Genomic DNA, 24,576 nt, shown 5'->3' on the forward strand with positions numbered 1-24,576 from the left:
AGTGCTGCTGTTGGCTCCGCCTCCAGGAGGGGAGCGTCGCTCTGGCTGCGAGGTCAAACTCACGGCAGACCGGCGCTGCTTGTTGAGCGTCGGGAAGACGGAAGCAGAACCGGAACCAGAAACAGGAACAGAACTGGAATGAGAACCAGAACCAGACGCAGACGCCGCCGGTTCTGGGTCGGCTTCCTGGTGACGCTTATACCCCGAAGGTCCAACCATCGTCTAGCACGGCGGTCAAACTGTCAACCGCTACGTCACCGTCGGGTAATCTTCCCCCGGGGGGGGGGGGCGTGACTCATCCCGCCCGGCGTCCCGGGAATCCGACCCGGCTGTTTCTGACTGATCCTGAAACAACGTCCTCCGAGGCCGGTGATTCACGGACAGGAATCTGTTCCCGCGTTCCCTCTAGAGTCCTCAGAGGAAGACTTGGACAGTCCAGAGGGGGCGCTAGAGGGGCGTCCTCCGTCATGACACAAAGTGTCCTCTTTGTCCTCCGCCAGGTCTTAAAGTGGGTGGAGGAGACGGTTCAGGCCATGAAGGTCCACCTGCTGTCCTCCGACCACGACGGTGCCCAGGAGAACACGTGGGACGTGGCCTTTGACCCCAGCCTTCGAGAGGTCACCGTGTCTCTGAGCGGACCGGCGCCACAAATCGAGCTCAGCGACCCCTTCGGTATCCAACGCCGACTCCTGTCTGTTTCTGTCCCGCCACGCAGCAGGAGACATTGAGACGTTCTTGTCCGTCCTTCAGGTCGACCCGTTGGCGAAGACCAAGGCCTCAAAGAGCTGCTGAACATTCCCAACTCCGCCCGGGTCGTCAACCTGAGGTTCCCCCGAGCCGGGGCGTGGACGCTGAAGGTACCGTCCTGCCGCGTGGACGTTTGCTGCGGGACAAAGCGCTAACCGAATGCTATTGTCTTCAAAGGTGAGCTGCAGCGGGCGCCACACCCTGAGGGTCACGGGGGTCAGCCGCGTCGACTTCAGGGCCGGCTTTTCCAGTCAAGCCGTTTCTGAGTTCAGTCACACCAGAGAGAGACCAATCAAAGGTGCCGGAGACGTCCCCGTTTGACCGGCAGCACACCGGGACATGACCTCATGACCTCCTTCTCGTCTCCCAGGACTTCCTGCTCATGTTCTGTTGAAGTGCACGGGCCTGAAGCCTCCGGGCCGGCTGAGCCACGTGGAGCTGCTGTCCGGCTCGGGACGCTCCTTGCGTACTGTCCCTGTCCCCGTCCCTCCTGACCTCGGCCAGCAGGGACTCTGGGGGCTCCCGGAGTTCTGTACCCCTTCCCAGAGCTTCTTCATCAAGGTGACGGGCAAAGACGAGGACGGCTACCGCTTCCAGAGACTGTCCAGTGTGTCCTACACCAACATCGTCCCAGGCGAGACCCCCCCCCCCCCCCCCCGGGCTGCAGCGTCTCTCGCACCTCGCCAACGTCTCCGTTGCTTCCTCTCCTAGATCCTCCGGTCGTGAGCATGCCTGCAGCGGTGACGGCCGTCTACCTGCAGCCCGCCGTGATTGGCTGCGCCGTGACGAGCGACGCCCCCTACAGGCTGAGGTTCACCCGGAACGGGATCCCCGTCGGAGAGGAGACGCCCTTTCAGTGAGTCCTTCAGACCCGAACCCGATCTGGAGGTGAACGAATCGAGCGCCTCTTTGTTTCAGGAATTCTGCCGCGGCATCATGGGAGATCGCCCGGGCGTCGGCGGAGGACGAGGGCGTGTACGAGTGCGTGGCTCAGAGCAGCGCCGGACGGGGGCGGGCCTTCACGGAGCTGACCGTCCGAGGTAAGGTCCATTTCAGAACATCGTCATCTTTGCTCGCCGCTGGTAACGCTTTGATGTTTCGGGTGAACAGAACCTCCTCCGGTCCTGGAGCCAGCGGCTAATGTGACCTCCTCCGTGGGAGGCGTCGCCCTGCTGTCCTGCCAGGTGGAGGGCTCCATGCGCCACAACCTGACCTGGCAGCGGGCGGGGCGGGTCATCCGCGGCCGTGCAGGGCGGGTGAAGGTGCTGACCGACGCCTCGCTGCAGGTCAGCGGGGTGCGGGCGCAGGACGCCGGGGCGTACCACTGCGTGGCGGGCAACGCCCACGGAAACAGCAGCATCACCGTCTGGCTGCTGGTCACAGGTACGGCAACGCCCCCAGGCTCCTCTCAGAACCGACCCGTCAGAACCGACCCGTCAGAACCGACCCGTTAGAACCGACCCGTCAGAACCGACCCGTTAGTACCGACCCATCAGAACCGACCCGTCAGAACCGACCCGTCAGAACCGACCCATCAGAGCAGACCCGTCAGAACCGACCCGTTAGTACCGACCCGTCAGAGCAGACCTGTCAGAGCAGACCCGTCAGAACCGACCCATCAGAACCGACCCGTCAGAACCGACCCGTCAGAACTGACCCATCAGAACCGACCCATCAGAACCGACCCGTCAGAACCGACCCGTTAGAGCCGACCCGTCAGAGCAGACCCGTCAGAACCGACCCGTCTGAAGTTGTAATGACATCATGCCGCGGCGGCGAGCCGTGAGTCATCGACGGCGTTCTGCTTCCGTTGCAGCGGCTCCTTCGGTGGTCGTCCGATCCCGGAGCCAGACGTTCTCCAGAGGGGACGAGATCCGACTGGTCTGCTCAGCGTCCGGCGCCCCCCCCCCTCAGCTCTCCTGGAGCCATGGAAACATGTTCGTCACTAATCGTTCGAGGTAAGGGACTCGACCCCCCCGGCCCCCCCCCGGCTCGGAGCCCCCGCCCTCGTTGAGTTTTACTTCCAGGCATCTGCTCGTGTAATCAGACGTGAATCCTCTCCGGTGCAGGCTGAGTCTGGACCGGGACGGCGTTCTGACCATCCGAGCGGCGCTCCCAGAGGATGCTGGGAACTACACATGTCTGGCAGCCAATGAGGCTGGGACTTCATCCCAGACGGCGCTTCTGACTTTCACAGGTAAGAGAAACACGAATGGACCGTCTGACACCGGCGCCCTCTGTGACCCGTCTGACACCGGCGTCCTCTGTGACCCGTTTGACACCGGCGCCCTCTGTGACCCGTCTGACACCGGCGTCCTCTGTGACCCGTTTGACACCGGCGCCCTCTGTGACCCGTCTGACACCGGCGCCCTCTGTGACCCGTCTGACACCGGCGTCCTCTGTGACCCGTTTGACACCGGCGTCCTCTGTGACCCGTCTGACACCGGCGTCCTCTGTGACCCGTCTGACACCGGCGTCCTCTGTGACCCGTTTGACACCGGCGCCATCTGTGACCCGTTTGACACTGGCGCCCTCTGTGACCCGTCTGACACCGGCGCCCTCTGTGACCCGTCTGACACCGGCGTCCTCTGTGACCCGTTTGACACCGGCGCCCTCTGTGACCCGTCTGACACCGGCGCCCTCTGTGACCCTAACCCTAACCCGAGATTTATGGACCGGAACCGGCGTTTTAATCCTGAGAGGAATCTGCCCACCGTAACAGGAAGTGCTTTCCGCCAACATAATGACAGACCTCATTGACCCCCCCTTGACCCTCTTGCTCCGCCTCATTGACCCCCCCCTTGACCCTCTTGCGCCGCCTCATTGACCCCCCCTTGACCCTCTCGCTACACCTCATTGACCCCCCCTTGACCCTTGACCCCCTCGCTCACCGGGTCCCTCATGCCTCATCACGGCAGCACGTAATCTGACACCGGTGTGTAGAAGCTGCTCTAGATCCTGTAAATGCTGCAAACTGAGATCCTGCTCTCTGGTCCAGAGGCGCCCAGAATAACCGTAACGCAGCGCACCACCCTGGTGTCCGTGGGCGGCGACGCGGCTCTGGAGTGCCGGGCCAGCGGCGCCCCCCCGCCCCTCGTCCACTGGTTTAAAGGTGAGTCCTGGTCAAACGTAGAGCGGACATACACCTGGCAGAGCAGACAGAACCGGCTGGATTTCTGTGTTCCCAGGGGAGCTGGCGGTGGGCTCCGCTCCTTTCGTGGAGCAGGACGTCCATCGTGGGACGCTGCACATCCGACGGGTGCAGGCGGGGGACGCCGGTCAGTACAGCTGTGTGGCCAGCAGCTCTGCTGGGACCTCCGCCGGGACCGTCACTCTGGAGGTTGGAGGTCAGGCCACCCAGAGCATCTACACGACGCTTCTATTTCTGATGAGGTGTACAAATCAAACGCCCCCCTCCCCCCACAGTGGGACCGTCGTTCTCTGAGGCACCTGTCGACGTGACAGCCAGCGTAGGCGAGAACATTTCCCTCCCCTGCATCGCCAGAGGCGTCCCGCAGCCGACCGTCACCTGGCACAGACGGGACGGGGGGCAGAATCTCACCGGGACGGAAGGTCACAGCAGGACACAGCTGCCGAACGGACACACCCTGATCCAGAACGGACAGCCCCTGATCCAGAACGGACAGCCCCTGATCCAGAACGGACAGCCCCTGAACCAGAACGGACACACCCTGAACCAGAACGGACAGCCCCTGATCCAGAACGGACAGCCCCTGAACCAGAACGGACAGCCCCTGAGCCAGAACGGACACCCCCTGATCCAGAACGGACACCCCCTGATCCAGAACGGACAGCCCCTGATCCAGAACGGACACCTGCTGATCCAGAGTGAGTTACACAGCTGTGGGTTGCAGGCACAGTTCCTTTACTGAGTGCTTCTGAGAAGAACCACAAACCCCTAACCTTGACCCCCCCCCAATCCTTACCCTAACCCTGACCCCCCGCTATCTGCTTGAACAGGTTGTTGGACAGGAGCAGCCATATTTGATTAGCTTGCGTCTGACCCCGTTAGCTGTCGCTGTTTAACAAATCGTCTCCCTCCATCTTGTGTTGCTCGTTTTTTGCTTTGACGGTTGACGCGGTGTCGCCGGCTGTTTGGACGCGGCGCTGAACCGTCCAGAGTGGGACGGCCGTGTCCCACTGGCAGCTGGACCAACCCCGTTAATCCCGTGTCCTGCTATTTTTAGCTCTTAATTACAGCATAGACAAACCAACACTAGCACTTGTTATGGAGAAGAGGACTTAACTGCTATTAGCACGGACTTATTCCTCTGGATAATGCTGTCCCCCCCCCCGCGGTGGGGACACGGTGTGCTGCTAAAGATGTGACTGACTGCAGGTGTCTGGCTGGACGATGAGGGGACGTACGTTTGCAGGGCCACAAACCGGTTTGGAAGCGTCACAGCGGAGGCCAGAGTTCGTGTCACTGGACTCGGTAGGCCGGTCTCAGCTCGCTCGTATGTTTCAAAGACGGCGTCTCCAAAACTGACTGTGGACACATTTCTCTGCAGAGCCCCCGCTCTTGGCCCACGGTGCGCCGGTGGTCGCCACCGGCGCCGGCCAGTCCCTCAGCATCCCCTGCATGCTGCTGGATGGGATACCTCTTCCAGAGCGGCACTGGTCCCACAATGGAAAGGCTGTGAGGATGACTAGCACGTAGCATCCAGCTGCATTCAACACCACAGACGGACTTCCTGTTTGACGGCTGCCATCTTTGTTCTGCACAGGTTCAGCTGAATGGGAGGGTCTTCGTGAGGAGCGATGGCAGTTTGTACCTTGACAGGGCCGCCCCAGAGGATGCTGGGACATACGTTTGCACCGCAGTGAATGTAGCGGGAGCCACGAACATCACAGTCAGCCTGGAGGTCCACGGTACGATTAAAACACGCCCGTCGAAGACGTAAGCAAGATACGATCGGCGTGGCTAACGCTATTAATGCTAGTAGCCTAGCGCTGGATAGCATCAAAGCTAGCTAATGTGTGATGTAAAATGTAGTCATTAATTTGTTAGCGTTGTTAGCATTAGCATACCTACATCCTTTTCATTCTATGAGCTAACTAAGTGTTAGTCTTTCTTTTTACCCTAAATTTTGACTTACAGGTGTCTTAAATAACGTTGAGAGGGATTCAGCTTTGAGCTTCATCAACCCTCATGCTTCCTGTTGTCTGCCTCTAGGCTAAGCTACGCTAAACGTCTCCCGCTTCCAGCTCCTCTAACTCTCAGAAAGAAAACCATTGGCAGGTTGGACCGTATTTTACGACGAGGACAGCTGTGTGCTGACTCAGCATGGAAACCATGGCAACGGCTTGACCCCCTGCTGTCATCACAGGGACATTACCTGCACCTTTAATGAAAGGGCATTTAGTTCCTGATGACAGACGGGACAGATTACTGCTCATGAAGAAATGCCTCCAGCGCTGACAGCGCCGGCCGGCTAGCGCTAGCGATAATGCTATAGGCCCGCCTCTCCCGGCCAATCAGACAGCTGTGTTGTGTGACCTACTTCTTCCACAGTGCCCCCTGAGATCGACGCCGGCCCGTACCACTACGTAGCCAACGAGGGCGTGGCCATCACCCTCTCATGTCAGGCCAGCGGCGTTCCCAAGCCAAGCGTCGCCTGGACGAAGGTAGGGCTGGCTGCATCCCATAAACCCACCGTGTATCCATGCGTGATTTATTGATCGCTTATTCCCACACTATCTGGTGAGGTTCTTGGCAGCCATCTTCAAATGAAACATCACGAAACCTGCGGAAGGATTATCTAAAGAAACAGGTTTAGGATGAAAGCGATCCCGATCCAGATCCAGATCCCGATCCCGATCCCGATCCCGATCCGTCCTGCTGTGGTGACGGGACGCAGGCCTGGAGGAGGGAGCAGCTCATCGATAGGCTATTAGCATTATTGGAGCGATGCTAATAATAGACACTGCCTGTGTCAGCGAACAGTCAGACGTTGTTCTCTCGTCACCATGGCGATGGAATGTTCTTTAGTCAACAGAGCATTTCTGTAGCTCCTTTGATTTTAATTCCACCTTCAATCGTAACTTATTGCGATCAAATGTAAAAAAAAGATTTTTGTTTTAGGACGTCCGGTCTGTCTTCTCGTCTCCAGGGGAGGAGGACGCTGCCCAGGGACCCGTCTCCGCTTCACTCAGACCCGGGGGGCACCTCCACATCCCCCACCCCACCTCTGACGACGCAGGCGTCTACGTCTGCACCGCCACCAGCCCCGTGGGCTACGCTAGTCGAGAGATCCAGCTCAGCGTCAACAGTAAGAGAAGAACGGCGTGACTGATCGGGATAATCCGGCTTTAAACACTTGTGATTGGCCGTCTGATTTATAAACACAAAAAAGGAACCTGTGGAGCAGGGAAAGACGTGATGGGATTAAGGCTGGGGTTTGGGTTGGATTAGGGTTTGGGTTAGGTTAGGATTAGGTTAGGATTAGGTTTGGGTTAGGATTAGGATTAGGATTAGGGTTTGGGTTTGGGTTAGGTTAGGTTAGGTTAGGATTAGGATTAGGATTAGGGTTTGGGTTAGGTTAGGGTTTGGGTTAGGTTAGGATTAGGATTAGGGTTTGGGTTTGGTTTAGGTTAGGATTAGGATTAGGGTTTGGGTTTGGTTTAGGTTAGGATTAGGATTAGGGTTTGGGTTAGGTTAGGATTAGGATTAGGGTTTGGGTTTGGTTTAGGTTAGGATTAGGATTAGGGTTTGGTTTAGGTTAGGATTAGGATTAGGGTTTGGGTTAGGTTAGGATTAGGATTAGGGTTTGGGTTTGGTTTAGGTTAGGATTAGGATTAGGGTTTGGGTTTGGGTTGGATGATCTCCACAAGTCCAGTCACACAGGATGATGGGTCAGAACCAAACCCGCTGTTTCTCTCCCACCCCCTCCAGCCATGCCGAAGATCGTGGGCGTGAGCGGGCGTGACAATGCAGTAAAGATGGCCGCGGAGGTGGGGGCGGAGATTGTTCTGCCGTGCGAGGCCCAGGGGAGCCCCTCCCCACTGGTGACTTGGAGCCGGAACGGGCATCCCATCCCCCCCGTCACCGCTGGGTGAGTCTAGTTAAGGTGCAGGAAGACTAGTTAACTTAGCTGTGGCTGAAGCTGCTAGCGGGGGAGCAGCGGTTCACCAGAGAGCTGCGTGGGGGGGGGGGTCTTCACTCAGCGGCCTACAGAGGAGGAACATCTGGTATCACACGGGGGGGGGGGGGCTATCCCGGACGCAGACGGGCCAGCCGGTTCTGAACAGCGACTCAGATGCTGCATGTCGGATGAGGTGGGGGTGGAAACGGGAGGAGCTGACCCCCCCTGCCTGGCGGGGGGGTCTCCCGGAGCATGCTGACTCTTTACTGGTACCGTCTGATGAGAATAACACGTCTCTGTGAACGACCCCCACCTCGCCAAAGGACCCGCGGAAACGAACAGCTGAGTGGGCTTATTCCAGCTACAGGAAACGGGGGGGGGGGGGGGCAGGAGGCGGATCCTGGGGCCCGTTTGTCCTCAGTTAGTCTGATGACTTGTCACCAGCGTGATGCTGGACGCCGCTGCCCCTCCTCGGGCTGTTTGAGGAGGCGGGGGCAGTTACAGAATACGTGCTGCTGATATGGAAGCCCCCCCCCCCCCAAGATATTGCCGTAGTTCAGACACACGTATCTGAGGTAAATCACTCAGGTGTGTTTACACTGCTGCTCATTATGCATGGATGCAGCTACAGTTAGCCTAGCGTTAGCTGCTTCATCCGCTTCGTCCGCGTGTGTCCCCCGTCTCTACGCTCGTATGTCCAACCTCTGGACCTGCAGACCTTCGTTCCTCCAGCTCTTGACCTCTGACCCCAACCGCTCCCAGGTTCACCGTTCTGCCTTCGGGCTCTCTGAGGATCACTGATGTCCGCCTGGTTGATGGTAAACTCTACACCTGCTCTGCTGAAAACCCGGCGGGCAGCGTGTCCCTCAGCTACCGGCTACAGGTCCAAGGTGAGTGTGGGACCCTCCTCTTCCTCCGGATGAATCCCTGGCATGTTTAAATATAACAGGTATTTATTTATCTCTGACCTCAGCGAAGCCCAGGATCCAGCCGGCCCCGCCCCTCCTCAAAGCTCTGATTGGCCAGGCGGTGACTCTGCCGTGTGTGGTCCAGGGAGAACCCAGTCCTGAAGTCAGCTGGTTCCACGACGGGCGTCCTGTTGGGACGAAGAACGCCACGCCTCTCAGGATCCAGCGGGTCAGCCTGGATGAGCAGGGCACGTACCGGTGTGTGGCCCGGAACAGTGCCGGGGAGGAGACCCGGGAGATCCGGCTGCAGGTCCTGGGTGAATGTCCTTTGATGTCTCCCTTTGAGCCGGGACACTTTTGCTTTAATGTTCAGCAGCAGCAGCACTGAGCACGCTTCGCTGTCCTCGCAGAGCCCCCGTCCTTCGCCGAACCCGGAGATGCCATCCTGGAGGAAGTGGCGAACAGCGAGGTCATCATCGCTTGTCCCGCTGAAGGTAGGAAACGATTGGCTGATGCGTCAGGCCGCCGCCTTGGCGTTTCACCGTCTCTGAGCGGCGACGAGGACGTGAAGCGGCTGCTGAAGCGCGGAACCCGCCGAGCGTCTGTCTGTAGATGCAGCGATAGGCGCCTCCGTGCGAACAGGTACTGTTTGTGTGCAGCGGCGCCATGGCAACCACCTCGGAGCGAGGAGGCGAGGCCTCAGCCGAACGCGGAGCGACAGCTGAAACGGCCGTCTGTCGCCGCCTCACATCTGCTGTCCTCTGTCCCGAGGCCTGCTGGGAGATGAATCCTAATTACGGGCTGCCGCCCGGAAGACGAAGGACGGAGACGTCTCGGGTGTAGCGGGAAGGACAGGAAGAGGAAGAAGACTCCGCCCCTCCTTACAGAAGCACCGCCATGCGAGCTGTTGAGAAGCAGAAACGATGCTCGTCCTCGCCGAGACGTCCTCCTAGATACGTCCTCCTAGATACGTCCTCGCTGAGACGTCCTCCTAGATACGTCCTCGCTGAGACGTCTTTGTTGAGACGTCCTCGCTGAGACGTCCTCGCTGAGATGTCCTCGCTGAGACGTCTTTGTTGAGACGTCCTCGCTGAGACGTCCTCGCTGAGACGTCCTCCTAGATACGTCCTTGCTGAGACGTCCTCGTTGTGACTTCCTCCTAGATGAGACATTTTATAGTGGCACTGATTTGGTAAAACCCGTAAAAGAGATTAAATGAAAAGTGTAAACGTGCACTAATGGAGTGTATTTCCGTCGCCGTGGGAACAGCTGTTCTCACACGTGACTTGACCTCAGCGGAATGTAATGGTGAGCGCGGACCGCCTGCCTCTCCGGTGCTGTTCGTCCTACGGTTTGTGTTTTAACACCTCTGTGTTTGGATCACGGCGCTGCTGGGGCCCGGGGCTGTCGGACCCCCCCCCCCCCCGTCCCCCCCACCCTGCCTTCCTGCAGCCAGCCTGTGTTCAGTAATAAATCGTGACGGGAGTGTTTAGAAGGACCCGTCTCGCGTCCCTCCAGGACCATGTGTCTCACGTCTGTCAGCTGAGATCAGTAAAAGTCTGTTAATAGTCATTGAGAATACTCCCCCCCCCCCCCCCCCCCTGCAGGTTCACCTCCTCCAAAGGTACGCTGGTTCAAGAATGGCCTGGAAATACATTCAGGGCAATCGGAGTTCTCCGTGGCGAGGGACGGGGCGCTAGTGATTAGCACGGCTAGGGCTAGCCACAGCGGGGACTTCAAGTGCGTGGCGACCAATGAGGGCGGATCTGTGGAGAGGAAGACCCGGCTGAAAGTGAACGGTCAGGATCCAGTCGTGCCGTTTGTCTCCCGCGGACCTCCAACTGAATTTAAACACGTCTTGTCTTTTTCAGTCCCCCCAGAGATCCAGGACGACAGTCAGCCCCCCAACCTCACGGTCACCTTGAAGCAGCCTCTGACGCTGGGCTGTGAAGCCTCCGGGATCCCGCCTCCAACCGTCTCCTGGACGAAAGACGGTCATCCTGTGAGCATTCCCAACCCACGTTCCGATTGGCCTACACGTGCCCACATCCTGTTGATATCCGACAGCACAATGCCACCAAGTGGTTCTTTTTCCAATTACAATTAAACATGGCAGCACGTTTGTCCCGGTCCAGGTGGACGGTCCTGGGCTTTACCTGCAGGACGGGGACAGGACGCTGAGGATCTACAGAGTTCAGCAGGAACACGGAGGAAGATTCTCCTGCAAAGCGGAGAACTCCGCCGGAGCGGCCCGGAGGCAGTTTAACATCGTGGTGCAAGGTGAGCACAGAAACCAGTGTCACTCCGCTTTGAGAGTGAATCGGGCTTTAAAGGAGCGCTTCACGCAGAAATGATCGCTTTGATCTAAATGAAAGATCTTTGGATCTCTGCTGGAAGAAAAAACCTTTGAATCCTGAAATATGACGGGGAGGAGTCTGAATCATGACAGCGTTTCCCCCGAATGAGGGGGTGTGGCCAAGTCCCCAGGGTGTGATGTGTGACGAGTGTTTCCTCCAGATGTGTTTCAGGAGGTGATTATAGAACGACGGGAACTACGAACGATTGACTGGCCGGTTTATTGACCTGCTTTTGGGTTAAGAACCCAAAATCACCATAATGGTGTAGAAACATGGGAAAGTGAGTTCTTCAGCTCCTGGTGTGTCGACCCCGTTGCAGCTCCACCGGTGATCTCTGGAACCCCCCAGCTGCAGGAGCTGACTGTGGCGCGGGGCCAGGAGGTGGAGTTCCCGTGTCGGGTCAGCGGGCGCCCGGCGCCGACAGTGGAGTGGAGCCGCGACGGAGAGTAAGCATCGGCTCAGCGATGTGACACTCGGCACCAACGTGTTCATCCACGGCTCCTTCTTCTCTCCAGGGTTCTGTCCCGGGAAGGAGACCCCCATGTGGAGTTCCTGGAAGACGGGCAGGTGTTGAAGGTGAAGTCGGTCCGCCTGCGGGACCGGGGGCTTTACCAGTGTCTGGCCAGTAACAACGCAGGAACTCAAACGCGGCGGTTCAGACTCACAGTTCAAGGTCTGACCTGATCTTTATCCGAGACGTGAAAGACCAGAACCAAAGAGACCGGACGGACCTTTAAACGCGTTAGCTGTAAACATTAGCGTATCTTTCTCTCCAGCTCCCCCCAGCATTAAAGGCTCCGCCTCCTCAAAGGTGTCCGTGGTGCTGGGCTTCTCCACAGTCCTCCCCTGTGAGGTGGAGGGCTCACCTGCGCCCAGCATCACCTGGCTGAAGGACAGCCAGCCCATCGTGTCCAGTCCCCAGCTGACGTACACCCGCAGCGGTCAGGCGCTGAGCCTGGGCCCGGCTCAGGGAGGCAGCGCCGGGCTCTACACCTGCAGGGCCACCAACCTGGCCGGCACCACCGTCAAACAGTACCTCCTGAGCGTCCTGGGTGAGCAGCGCCGGTACCGGACCCACATAAAGAGGCCGGCAGGCCTTTGATGATGTGTCTGTTTATGTCTTCTCTGCAGTCCCGCCACAGATCGAAGGAGACTCTTCAACGGTTGGGAGTCAGGAAGTGAAAGTTCGGATCAACGGGAGTTTAACTCTGTCCTGTCTGACCGAAGGCTTCCCTGAGCCCACGGTTCATTGGTTTAAGGATGGACAGGTTGGTGTCAGAGCCTCAAACGCACCTTTTCAGGTGGATAACTTACAGCAGCGTCCACGCTCAGATTTTAAGAGCAGGTCTGTTAATGATAGGAGCATAAAGGTGATTAAACATGATGTCATAATGCAGGTTGTCCTTCAGCTGCCGTGCTTCTAGTCGAGCGTCGACCATGACGTATGTGTGTCGGGCCCCAAACGGGGGCAGCGGAACATATTTGAGCATTCTTTTGGATTCGTGCAACATTTCTTTTTCTAGGTGAAAGCTGTTAGATTGATTTGACCTTTTTGTAAAACACAATAAAGTCTGGAATGGGGTTTAAAAGCCAGACGTTTAGTCTGCCAAGTATCCAGAGGGAGTTTTACTTATTGTACCTTTCACTGATGCTAATTTATCTATGTGTTAAAGTGAGGTTAAAATGTCAACAGATGATCCAGATCAATGGAACGGGCCCAGAGACGCCATCTAAGCTCAATACAGAGCCCCGATATTACCCATAATGCAACTCAACTGCCAACACAGTCAACCATTTGGTTGGCAAATGGCCTGAGCTAAATTTCAATAGCTGGTCATCACTGTGGTTGAGTCTGTACAGCATGAAGCTAACATAGATGCTAGTCTGTAAATGAAGCTAACATCACTTTTAGCCTGTATGAGAAGCTACTATAGATGCTAACCTGTATGAGAAGCTACTATAGATGCTAACCTGTATGAGAAGCTACTATAGATGCTAACCTGTATGAGAAGCTACTATAGATGCTAACCTGTAGAAGAAGCTACTATAGATGCTAACCTGTAGGAGAAGCTAAAATTGACAAAAACTTGTTGTCAACACTAACATGAACATTAGCTTGTTGAAGAATGTACATAGATGCTAGTCTGTAAATTAAGATAACATCACTGATAGCTTGTATGAGAAGCTACTGTTCTATAGGTGCTAACCTGGAAGCTAACATTGATATTACTGGCTGAAGATGCTAACTCCAGCCTGTTCGAGGGGTGAATATCAATCTTATCTTGTTGGAGGAGCTAACCTATTAGAGATGCTAACACTGATAGCCTGTTAAAGAGATGCTAATCTTAGCAGTAGGACTTCTTTCTGGAACACGGCCTCAGACTCAATCTGAAATGTTTCTCGTCCGTAGCTGCTGACTGGAAACGTCCACGCTGGCGTTCAGGAGAACGGCCACCGCCTCCTCCTCGAGAGCGCCGTGCTGTCCCACGAAGGGCAGTACACCTGTGTGGTCACCAACTCGGCAGGAGAGGACAAAAAAGACTTCCACGTCACCGTTCAGGGTGCGTTTGCTGAGAGCGGCGATCTGTCCTCTGTACCATGACGTCCAAAGCATTACCTGAATCAGACATGAACGCAATCCTGTCTCTGCAGTTCCTCCGATCTTCCAGCGGGTGAACAACAGAGAAGCCTCCTGGGGCCTGGGACACGAAGGTGACGATCATCAGGACATGGAGGTGGTCCTGGGACACCCGGTCAGCCTGTCCTGTGAGAGTAACGCCATCCCCCCGCCCAAGCTCACCTGGTACAAGGACGGGCAGAAGCTCACCGCTGGGGATGGAACGCTGCTGCTTCCAGGTCGGAGGGGACTACGTCCTGTGTAGAACCATTTGTGTGGTCGTTGTCGTCCTGGGTCTGATGTGTGGGTGAATGGGTCCGTCCTCTCAGGTGGACAGGTGCTACAGATTACCCGGGTGCAGAAAGAAGATGCTGGAAGGTACTCATGTCAGGCCGTTAACGAAGCTGGGGAGGACCGTATGGACTTTGAGCTGGAGGTCCTGGGTAAGAACACATGACATGTAGTTGTCCTTAAAATGTCCACAGTTTTAGATACAGAAGGGGACGTCTGATGTGTTTACCTCCCAGTCCCTCCTGTGATGATGGGCGCGTCAGAGGAGTTTATGGAGGAAAGGGGAGCGGTGGTGAACAGCACGGTGGTCCTCCAGTGCGACGCGACCGGACACCCTGCTCCAGTCGTCTCCTGGCTGAGAGACGGGCGTCCAGTGGACGAGGACTCCCAGCATCAAGTCAGCGAGGACGGGACTCAGCTGCAGGTCGGCCCCTGTTAGACCCTCAACCTGGTTGAAACCCCCTTCCTGTTTGATGATGGCTCAGACTCAGGTCTCCTTCAGTAAAACTCGCTTTATTACGGTCTGTGTCGGTTCTCAGTCGTCCAGGTGGAGGTAAATCACGCAGAGCCAAAAGGACGAACCAACTGGACGAGATCGAAGACGTTTCACCTTCATCCAAGAGGCTTCCTCAGTTCTGAGAGACTGGAAGAGGGTCCAGATACTTGTACTCAAAGGAGTATTAGTATCTTAGTAGAAGGTGAAACGTCTTCAATCAAACTTGGACAAGTCCAGTTGACCCTTCCTTTTTGCTCCTCGTGATTGATTTTATGCAGCACCTTTCATTCACACCTTTACCTGTTGAGCTCAGGTAGGATGTTGAAGGCAGGTCTCAGATCGGTTCTGCTTCAGCTCCTCAGCGTCCAGGTGTCGGACATGGCCGGGTACCTGTGTGTCGCTGAGAACAAGGTGGGCACGGTGGAGAAGCTCTTCAGTCTGACGGTTCAAGGTGGGACGAGCTTCGCCGCTACCTGTTTGTTAATCGTCGTCGCTCCTGGCGGGGCTTCCTTATCGGGCTTCATGTGATTTCAGCGCCGCCCAGACTCAACGGCCTCCGGGGCGAGGAGGTCGGTGTGATCGAAGGCCACATGGTGTCGCTGCTGTGCGACGTCCAGGCGTACCCGCCGCCGGACATCACCTGGACCAGAGACGGGCAGGTCCTCCCCTTCAGCACCGGCATCCACATTGTGCCAGGTCGGATCAAACCTACTTCCTTTGTTTGGATCCAGTAACAGGAAGTGACATTTAATAGTGTTCCATATCTGCACCGCAGGAGGGCAGATGCTGCAGTTGCCCCGGGCGACACTGGAAGATGCGGGGCAGTATGTTTGCACAGCCACCAACGCAGCAGGCCAGGAGCAGAAGAGCATCGTCCTCAGAGTTTATGGTGACTCATCTGCACAGTCCCAAACAGAGCGACGTGTTTACGTCCGTCCAGCCGCTCCGGCTGACTCAACGCCGTCTCTGTCCAACCCAACAGTCGCTCCCACCCTGAAGCCCCGACTCGGCGTCCAGGCAGACCTGGTCACCCCACGAGTCGGCTCCTCCGTCACCTTGAGATGCGAAGCCCGGGGCGTTCCTGAGCCCGAGGTCACGTGGTACAAGGACGGGGTTCAACTGGCCGAGGGCCACGGTCTGGAGACGGACGGTCAGCAGCTGGACATCGCCGGCGTGGAGGTCAGGAAGAAATGTTTTACGTCACACAACACGAGGGTCCAGTCTTCACACGCCGAGATATTAAATATTCAACCTTCACACATGAAATGCAGCGTCTGGAAAAGAAGAGGACGGTTGGAGACGTGGGCGTGTCTGAACGTCTTATTGTTTAGCCTCGTCTACAACCTCAGGGCTCCTGCAGGTGCTTGGAATTCTGGGAAGTCTGTGAACTTATATAAACATAGAAGTGAGAGTGCTTAAATGGATCCATTTTGAGCAAGAATAAAAAGTTCTTTTTTTTCTTGCGTCCCTGCTTTGCATTGAGGACGTGCGTTTTGTGCACGAGGAGCTGAAGTCGAAGGAAAACGGGTGTAAAAGCTCAGTTCCAGGAATCGTTGATCGAGACCCGGATGAAAAGTTCTACGATGTCATGTTGAGGACGTCCTGGACTTGCTGTCCCTCATAATAACGTCCTTTTTGGTTCCTAGCTGGCAGATGGTGGCACCTACACCTGCAAGGTGTCCAACGTGGCTGGCCAGGTGGACCGGACGTTCAGACTGGCGGTCCACGGTGAGAAAACCGCCGCTGCAGCCTCAACGGAACGCTTTCAGACGCTTGAATTCGTTTACGTACCTCCACAGTTCCACCTGTCCTGGATGGGCCCCCCCAGGAGTCCCTGAACTATACCCTCGGCTCCCGTGCGGCCCTGCTATGTGAGGCCTCAGGGGTCCCGGTGCCCAGCATCACCTGGCTGAAGGATGGGACTCCTATAGGTAAGAGGGGGGCCGGCCGTGGACAGGATCAGTGTCCCCTTTCGGAGGCTCAATGAATGCTTGGTGTCCAGAGAGCGGTCTGCAGTGGTCGGTTCGGGGTAACAGGCTGGAGCTGGGACCCCTAACCCTGTCCCACACTGGAACCTACACCTGTGTGGCCGCGAACAGCGAGGGGCGGGCGCAGAAGGACTACGCCCTCATCGTGCAGGGTAAAGACGGGCGGGACGTTTGACCAAATGATTTCCGTCAGGACAACACTAAGCCCTCGTCTCTGTCCCGTCAGTGCCGCCCACCATCCTGGACTCGGAGCGCCCCTCCGAGGTCAGCGCACCTGTGGGAGAGGAGCTGAGCCTGGAGTGCAGAGCAGCAGGAAGGCCGGCGCCGCACCTGAGCTGGCTGAAGGACGGCGCCACGTTAGCGGGCTCCGAGTCCCGGCACATCGCGTAAGCTAACGAGGAAACAGAAAATCTGTGCGTGAGATTTTGAGTAAGGACAAGCGGTCTCCGTACAGGAAGTAAGGCTCCATACAGGAAGTAAGGCTCCATACAGGAAGTAAGGCTCCGTACAGGAAGTAAGGATCCGTACAGGAAGTAAGGCTCCATACAGGAAGTAAGGATCCATACAGGAAGTAAAGCTCCATACAGGAAGTAAGGATCCATACAGGAAGTAAGTCTCCATACAGGAAGTAAGGATCCGTACAGGAAGTAAGGATTCATACAGGAAGTAAGGATCCGTACAGGAAGTAAGGATCCGTACAGGAAGTAAGGCTCCATACAGGAAGTAAGGCTCCGTACAGGAAGTAAGGCTCCATACAGGAAGTAAGGATCCATACAGGAAGTAAGGCTCCGTACAGGAAGTAAGGATCCATACAGAAAGTAAGGCTCCGTACAGGAAGTAAGGCTCCGTACAGGAAGTAAGGATCCGTACAGGAAGTAAGGCTCCGTACAGGAAGTAAGGCTCGAATGTTTGCCGTGCTAAATGAAATATTCCGGTTATGATGAGAGACAAATATTATAAGTAAAATCATAAACATCTGCAAAGATTCCCTTAATGAGACGACGAGCAGTCAGTCGTTCATCACATTTACACGTTTTCCACTCGGGAGTCAGGAACGATCAAAGCTTTCCCATGAAGCTTCGGAAAACTTGAATCATCATCGTCAGAGATGAGGATCCTGTTTCTGGCCTCCGTGTGATGTCATCAGAGGGAGCGGGAAGAGCAGCTGCTCTCCAGCTGGTCGTTACATCAGCGTTTGATGATGATGATGATGAAGTTCGGAGCTGGGTGGAGAGAGATGGCTGCTGCTGGTTCTGGTGGGAATGAAGTAACTCTTGATGGCTAACGTGTTTGTGACCCGGCAGCGTGACCCCTGGCGGCAGCACGCTAACGCTAACGCTAACGCTGCTGAGGCTGCGTCCCGAGGACTCGGGGACGTACACGTGTTCCGCCGTCAGCCCGGTCGGACAGGAAAGCAAAATCTACAGCCTCTTGGTCTTAGGTGGGTTTGAACATCTCATCCGTGGTTCTGAGCTGAACGGTTTCTGACTGATCTGATTGGCTGTTGCAGTCCCGCCATCCATCTCCGGGGAGGACGCCACGCCCACAGAGGTGCGGGCCGCCGAGGACGGCGTGGTCACTCTGGAATGTCAGGTGACAGGAAACCCTCCTCCTCAGCTCAGCTGGCTGAAGGACGGTCATCCGCTGCTCCTGTCTCCTCGGACACGCCTCCTGTCTGCCGACGGCGTCCTGAGGTCAGTGGACGGAGACGGTTTAAGGTAACGGTCTGTGGCGGCGGTGAAGCTAAGCGCCCCCCGTCTGTCTGAAGGATTTCCCCGGTGCAGCTGTCCGACTCCGGGGTTTACACCTGCCTGGCCCGAAGTCGAGCCGGTCTGGCCCAACTCAGCTACGAGGTCCAGGTCCAAGGTGCGACCCGAGACCCCCTCCTGATGCGGGACGAGCAGGCCAGATCTGAGGGTTTCGCTTTGTGTCTGGTCGGCAGTGCCCCCGGCGGTGGACCACGTTGAACCCGTGGAGCCGGTCACGGTGGTCCAGGGGTCTCTGGTGACGCTGACCTGTGAGGCGCGGGGCGTCCCCCCCCCGACGCTGACCTGGATGAAGGACGGCCAGCCGCTGTCCCTCCACCGCAACCTGCTGCTGGACGGACAGGAGACCCGGCTCCGGCTGCTGGACGTGGCGCCGTCGGAGGCCGGCCTCTATAGCTGCATGGCCAGCAACCGGGCAGGAAGCAGCAGCAAGACCTTCGACCTGACTGTGCTCGGTAACCCCAAGACCTGCTCCTTGTCCCCGTCGCCGTGGGCAACGGGCTAAACATACTGCTGCCTCACGCAGAGCCTCCCAAGATGTCCCCGTCCAGCTCCCCGCCAGAGCTGACCCTCGCCGTGGACAGCCCGCTGGAGCTGGAGTGTTCCGCCGTGGGAGTCCCGCCCCCCACCCTCACCTGGCTCAAAGATGGCCGCCCGCTGGAAGGAAATGACATCATTCAGCAGGATGGACACTTTGTCAGGATTAGCAAAGTTCAGGTCAGTGTCTCTGGAAGGGTTTGAGCTCGCCGCTACGTCCAACGGGACGGGAGACGAGGCGCCGCGCCGCGCCGCCACGGGCCCGCTCTGACGACGCGCTCGCCCCACAGGTGGACGATGCCGGGATGTACACCTGCTTGGCGAGCAGCCTGGCCGGGGAGGACGGAGAGAACCACTGGGTCCGAGTCCAAGGTGACGCAGGCTGTTTGATGAGCCGCATCCTGACTTCCTGTCCGGAGAGCCTGCTGCCCTTGAGCAAGGCTCGGCACCGGGCGTTTCAGTGATGTCACGCGTCTGCGTGGATCGTTCATGATGTCATCCTCTGTCTTCATCTGGTGCTGATCCGTCCCCCACGACGTTGTGTTTCAGTCCCGCCCACCCTCCTCGGCGCCGGCGCCGTGAGGACGCTGACGGCGCCGGCTAACGGTCACCTGACCCTGGAGTGCCTGGCCGACAGCGACCCGGTTCCTCATATCGAGTGGTACAAGGACGATACCGGGCTGCAGGTGGCGCCGGGGGGGTGGAGAGAAATGGACCTGTGCGCCGGACGTGCCCTTTGACCTCCTCTCTTTTCAGCTGGACGGTCGCATCCAGCGGCTGGCGGGGGGGCAGTACCTGGAGATACTGGCGGTCCGGCCGGAGGACGGCGGCCGGTACAGCTGCGTGGTCACCAACATGGCGGGCAGCACCAGTCTGCTGTTCACGGTGGACATCATCTGTAAGACCGACGGCCGCTACGTCCACGCCGCCACGTCCACGCCGCTAAGTCCACGCCCCTTTACGTCCGCAGTGCCCCCGGTCATCAGGGACGGGAGTCCGCTGGTGACATCACGCATCGGCCAGGACGCCGTGCTGCCGTGTGAGTTCGACGGCGACGCTTCCACTACCGTGACGTGGAGGAGAGACGGCGTCCCCGTCCCGGCCGACGGCAGGTAAGCTTGGAGCGTCCGCCGGTCCGTCCTCAGACGCCCAGACGGGTCCTCCTCGAGTCGGACTCTTCCAGGTACTCGGTGACATCAGACGGCGCCTTAGAAGTCCCGAAGGCCCAGCTGGCCGACGCGGCTCGCTACCACTGCACCGTGGCCAACCGGGCCGGCGCCGACCACCGGGGGGTGGAGCTACGGGTGTTTGGTACGCACGCTGGTGGGGGTGTTCCCTTAAGCGTCCTGCTCGCCAGGTGTGTGAATGCGTTCTGTCTCCTGTCAGTGGCGCCGTCGATCGGGCCGGGTCCCTTCAACGTGACGGCGACCAGCGGGACGAGAGCCGTGCTCAGCTGTGACACCACAGGTGTCCCCCCCCCGAAGGTGTCATGGAAGAGGAACGGCACGCCGCTCGACAGCAGCCAGCAGGCGGGAGCGTACAGGTGTGTGTGTGTGTGTGTGTGTGTGTGTGTGTGTGAGAGACCACACGGGTCGGCTGTTGGACCTGATGTCCCGTCCCGTCCCGTCCCGTCCCCTCCTCTCCTGTCCCGTCCCGTCCCGTCCAGGCTGCTGTCCTCCGGCTCGCTGGTCCTTCTGTCACCGTCCAATGAGGACGAAGGTTACTTTGAGTGCACCGCTATCAACGGCGGCGGCGAGGAGCGCCGGGTCATCGAGGTCGTCCTGCAGGGTATTGATTTTGGCTTTTGTGCGGTAGGCCGAGGTCGTCTGAGGTGATTGATTGATTGATTGATTGATTGATTTTGGCTCCTTCAGTTCCGCCGTCTATCGAAGACGATGTCACAGCAGTGACAGCCGTGAAAACGTCTCCTGTGGCGCTGCCCTGTCTCGTCCGGGGACGTCCTCAGCCCACAGTCACCTGGACCAGGGGCGGAGCCAAGCTGGGCTCCAGAGGCGGAAGCTATCGTGTCCTCCCCACTGGTCAGGCTGTAGCGTTGACATCATTGCTGATTGGCTGGTCAAACCGCCCATCAATCAATGCCCTGCTCTGATTGGCCCACTCCTGTCCAGCTGTTTTTGCAGGCTCCGCCCCTTGTAACCGTTGCCTGTGCGTCTCCCTGCAGGCGTGCTGGAGATCACGGCGGCCGTGCCGAGTCACGCTGGCAGGTACACGTGTTCGGCCCGGAACGCCGCCGGAGCGGCTCACAAGCACGTCTCGCTCACCGTGCAAGGTGGGCTCGCCGTGGCCCCCGTGTGGCCCCCGTGTGGCCCCCGTGTGGCAACGCATGAACACCACTAACACGGATTTGTCCTCCCGTGTCCTCCAGAGCCCCCGGAGATCCGGCCAATGGCAGAGGAAGTACAGGTGCTGTTGCATCATGGGACCGTTCTGCCCTGCGAGGCTCACGGCTTCCCTAGACCGTCCATCACCTGGCAACGAGAGGGCGTTCCCATAGCAACGGGTAACGATGACGCCTCAGAGCGCTCACCTGGAACTAGCTGTTAGCTAGCTGTTAGCTAGCTACCATGGTTCCCTTACCCTGACCTGATGGCGGTTTCCCGTCCGACCGCAGGTCACAGACTCGCCGTGCTCTCACACGGAGCGCTTAAGTTTTCTCGCGCTACGCTCGGCGATGCGGGAACCTACCAGTGCCTGGCGAAGAACGGCGCCGGCGTCGCCGTGGGCCGGACGAGACTCGTCCTTCAAGGTCAGGAGAGAGAAAATGGAAATGTGCGTCTTTCATTGTGTTTCGGACTCAACTTCCTGCTCCCGTGATGGGTTCCAGTCCCGCCCGTGCTGACCGTGCCTCGCGGCGAGTACACCGCGGTGCTGGGACGCCCCGCCAGCCTGGACTGCGTGGCCGATGGGCAGCCCCAACCTGAGGTGAGGTGGCACAAAGAGACGAGGCCCGTTGTCGACGGCGCTCACATCCGAGTCTTTGCCAACGGAACTTTGGCGATCCCTTCCACCCGGCGCAGCGACGCGGGGCTGTACACCTGCACGGCCAAAAACCTCGCCGGCAGGGCCAGCCACGACGTGAGGCTGCTGCTTCAAGGTGAGCTCAGGTGCTCCCGTTACCTGAGAGCGGGCAGCAGGTGTTGGATAAATAATGGTGCCTGTGGATTTCAGTCCCGCCCACGATCACACCTGCCCAGACAGCGCTGTCGGTCATCCAGGGGTTCCAGGCGCTGCTGCCCTGCGCCGCTCAGGGCTCACCTGAGCCCCGAGTATCATGGGAGAAAGATGGCGCCGCCGTGCCCCGCCGGCCGGGCAAATTCACCGTCCTTCGCTCCGGGGAGCTCATCATCGAGCGGGCCGAGGTTCGCCGGAGTCTTCGCCGCGTCGCCGGCTTCGTCTTTAGCCTCAGTTCTAACTCGGCTCTGATTGGTTCCCCACAGCCGGGCGATGCAGGTGTGTTTACCTGTGTGGCCACCAACGCAGCCGGATCTGCAAGGCAAGATGTCCGCCTGTCCATCAACGTGAGGCCCGTCTTCAAGGAGCTGCCGGGCGACGTGACCCTGAACAAAGGCCAGAGTCTGGCGCTGTCCTGCCACGCCCAGGGAACGCCCCCTCCAGTCGTCTCCTGGACGTTCAACAGCAGTCCATACCCAGGTAGCTCCTCCCTTTTTATAAGACGCTGCTTGGTGTGAATCGGGTTTGTGGGCTGGAACCGAACCGCTTCATTCGTGGGTGATGGAAATGTTCCAGGGGCGTCGGTGGACGAAGCTGGGCGGAGCTCCGTGACCATCGACAACGTGACGCCGGGAGACGCCGGGACGTTCGTCTGCATCGCCGAAAACAGCGTGGGCTCCATCCGGGCGCTGTCGTCCGTCCGAGTCAGAGGTGAGGCGCCGAGGCGGGCCGGGTCGGGTCTGCTGTCCCGGCATGGATCCGAAAGACATCCCGTTTGTCTCCAGAACCTCCGGAACTGAAGGGGGAGGCCCACATGTCCCAGACGGTCGCCCAGGGCGGCTCCGCCGTGCTGGACTGTCCGGTCCACGGAGACCCCCGCCCCGTCCTCCGCTGGCTGCGGAATGGGAAACCGCTGGTCCGCTCCCATCGACTGCAAACGCTCCACAACGGATCGCTGGTCATCTACGGGGTCACGGTAAAAACACGCCGGCTCCGAGTCCACGCCCGAGTCCACGCCCGAGTCCACGCCCGAGTCCACGCCCTAATCTCGTTGTGTATCCGCCATGCAATGACGATTCTATTCTATTACGTGACGGAGCGCTGGACGCCGCCGCTTCTCTAACCTCGTTAGATCGCTGATCAGCTGTGATCGCAGACTGATGGCCCCGCCCACAGAAGTGGAATGTGAAGCGGTCTGATTGAACCGTCCTCCTCGTGTCTCCAGGCCGCTGACGAGGGGGAGCACCGGTGTGTGGCCGAGAGCGAGGCGGGGACGGCGGAGCGGACCGTCAGCCTCCGGGTTCAGGGTGAGTTCTGGCACAAACCCAAACGCCCTCGGCGTCTGGTTCCGTAAACGTGAAGAACGCCTTCTCAAACAGTGGGCGGCGGCTACTCGGGCTGGGCCGCCTGCAGCAGCACCTGTGGGCGAGGCCTCCAGGAGCGAACCCGACTGTGCGACAGCCCGAACCCGGCTAACGGCGGCCGGCCATGCAGCGGTCCCGGCATCGAGTCCAGGAGGTGCCAGACGGGTCTCTGTCCCGGTAGGAACGCGCTTTGGTTACCTCCATCTGACGGCGAGGTGGGGGGGTCGTGGACTCACCTGCTGTCTGTGGCGACAGGTGAGACCCCCCTTAGGACCAGGGGGAGTCTGATAGGGACGGTGAACGACCGGGAGTTCGGCGTCTCCTACCTGGAGGCCAACGTGACCCACGGCGAGGAGGACGGCAGCAGCGCCCTGCAGGCACGGCTGGACAACGTGCCCCCCAGCGTGGGTGAGTGATGTCACAGCCTCTGATGATGTCACAGCCTCTGCGCTGATGATGTCACAGCCTCTGAGCTGATGATGTCACAGCCTCTGAGCTGACGATGTCACAGCCTCTGAGCTGATGATGTCACAGCCTCTGAGCTGACGATGTCACAGCCTCTGAGCTGATGATGTCACAGCCTCTGAGCTGATGATGTCACAGCCTCTGAGCTGATGATGTCACAGCCTCTGAGCTAATGATGTCATGCTGCACAAAGGTTCCTGCTTCGTGTTGTTGTCTTTGGTCAGAATTGAAACTTGTTAGCAACTCAAACATCTACAGACGGATCTGGATGGAATTCAGGAAATGTTGGGAATGTTTCCAGGAACAGAGATTCTGGATTCTGGATCAAATTAACATTGCAGTAAATGGGGCTTCAGAATTTGTTCCTGGGGGGGGGGGGGGGGGGGGCTGAGGTGCTCGGTGGAGGTCTGTGCTCTCCCAGTGATTTAAGGTCCTACAACACCCAGAATGCACTGCACCACGTGCACCAGAGGTTTGGCCCGTTTGCTGGGGTCTGTCGCTCCCCTGCAGAAACACATTCTGGGGCCGACCCCCTTCCCCTGGTTGCAGGCCCCCTGCTGCAGGTCCTGGTCTCTGTCTTTGCTCCCGTCTACTGGACCTCGGTGCTGCAGAGAGGAGAATCCAGAAACGGCTTCTCCTTCACCCAAGGCCGGTTCAGACAGGAGTCTCAGCTGGAGTTTGAGACCGGTACGTTGCTCCCGTCCGCAGCAGGATCCAGTTTGGGGAGCGGCCAGCAGGGGGC

At 58.3% G+C, this 24,576-nt stretch overlaps 2 protein-coding genes across 2 annotated transcripts in view; both read left to right on the top strand.

Annotated features, from left to right (window-relative positions):
- LOC137893048 (neuronal calcium sensor 1-like) overlaps positions 1–471 on the top strand; it is a 3,332-nt gene extending 2,861 nt beyond the window's left edge. The window contains 1 exon segment of the mRNA XM_068738479.1: positions 410–471. Coding sequence (XP_068594580.1) covers positions 410–471 — 62 coding nt within the window.
- hmcn2 (hemicentin 2) overlaps positions 468–24,576 on the top strand; it is a 27,702-nt gene continuing 3,593 nt past the window's right edge. The window contains 67 exon segments of the mRNA XM_068738480.1: positions 468–672; positions 751–857; positions 925–1,045; positions 1,118–1,381; positions 1,459–1,603; positions 1,666–1,787; positions 1,858–2,130; positions 2,564–2,705; positions 2,817–2,944; positions 3,746–3,859; positions 3,936–4,094; positions 4,174–4,327; positions 4,556–4,596; positions 5,108–5,203; positions 5,280–5,407; positions 5,496–5,640; positions 6,284–6,396; positions 6,882–6,924; positions 6,927–7,040; positions 7,664–7,823; positions 8,616–8,743; positions 8,827–9,078; positions 9,172–9,255; positions 10,369–10,560; positions 10,633–10,763; positions 10,897–11,041; positions 11,438–11,564; positions 11,634–11,791; positions 11,895–12,170; positions 12,250–12,386; positions 13,529–13,679; positions 13,771–13,974; positions 14,065–14,178; positions 14,263–14,450; positions 14,877–14,973; positions 15,057–15,218; positions 15,298–15,411; positions 15,505–15,701; positions 16,169–16,250; positions 16,322–16,453; positions 16,525–16,662; positions 16,737–16,896; positions 17,815–17,951; positions 18,021–18,204; positions 18,279–18,376; positions 18,453–18,731; positions 18,803–18,993; positions 19,104–19,185; positions 19,363–19,499; positions 19,570–19,711; positions 19,784–19,925; positions 19,997–20,124; positions 20,200–20,356; positions 20,480–20,601; positions 20,688–20,852; positions 20,996–21,103; positions 21,200–21,334; positions 21,446–21,580; positions 21,659–21,928; positions 22,003–22,193; positions 22,272–22,485; positions 22,582–22,716; positions 22,791–22,981; positions 23,231–23,312; positions 23,385–23,546; positions 23,625–23,777; positions 24,384–24,521. Of these exon segments, the coding sequence (XP_068594581.1) occupies positions 468–672; positions 751–857; positions 925–1,045; positions 1,118–1,381; positions 1,459–1,603; positions 1,666–1,787; positions 1,858–2,130; positions 2,564–2,705; positions 2,817–2,944; positions 3,746–3,859; positions 3,936–4,094; positions 4,174–4,327; positions 4,556–4,596; positions 5,108–5,203; positions 5,280–5,407; positions 5,496–5,640; positions 6,284–6,396; positions 6,882–6,924; positions 6,927–7,040; positions 7,664–7,823; positions 8,616–8,743; positions 8,827–9,078; positions 9,172–9,255; positions 10,369–10,560; positions 10,633–10,763; positions 10,897–11,041; positions 11,438–11,564; positions 11,634–11,791; positions 11,895–12,170; positions 12,250–12,386; positions 13,529–13,679; positions 13,771–13,974; positions 14,065–14,178; positions 14,263–14,450; positions 14,877–14,973; positions 15,057–15,218; positions 15,298–15,411; positions 15,505–15,701; positions 16,169–16,250; positions 16,322–16,453; positions 16,525–16,662; positions 16,737–16,896; positions 17,815–17,951; positions 18,021–18,204; positions 18,279–18,376; positions 18,453–18,731; positions 18,803–18,993; positions 19,104–19,185; positions 19,363–19,499; positions 19,570–19,711; positions 19,784–19,925; positions 19,997–20,124; positions 20,200–20,356; positions 20,480–20,601; positions 20,688–20,852; positions 20,996–21,103; positions 21,200–21,334; positions 21,446–21,580; positions 21,659–21,928; positions 22,003–22,193; positions 22,272–22,485; positions 22,582–22,716; positions 22,791–22,981; positions 23,231–23,312; positions 23,385–23,546; positions 23,625–23,777; positions 24,384–24,521 (10,021 nt within the window).

Source organism: Brachionichthys hirsutus, chromosome 4, assembly GCF_040956055.1.
Source record: "Brachionichthys hirsutus isolate HB-005 chromosome 4, CSIRO-AGI_Bhir_v1, whole genome shotgun sequence".
Classification (NCBI taxonomy): domain Eukaryota; kingdom Metazoa; phylum Chordata; class Actinopteri; order Lophiiformes; family Brachionichthyidae; genus Brachionichthys; species Brachionichthys hirsutus.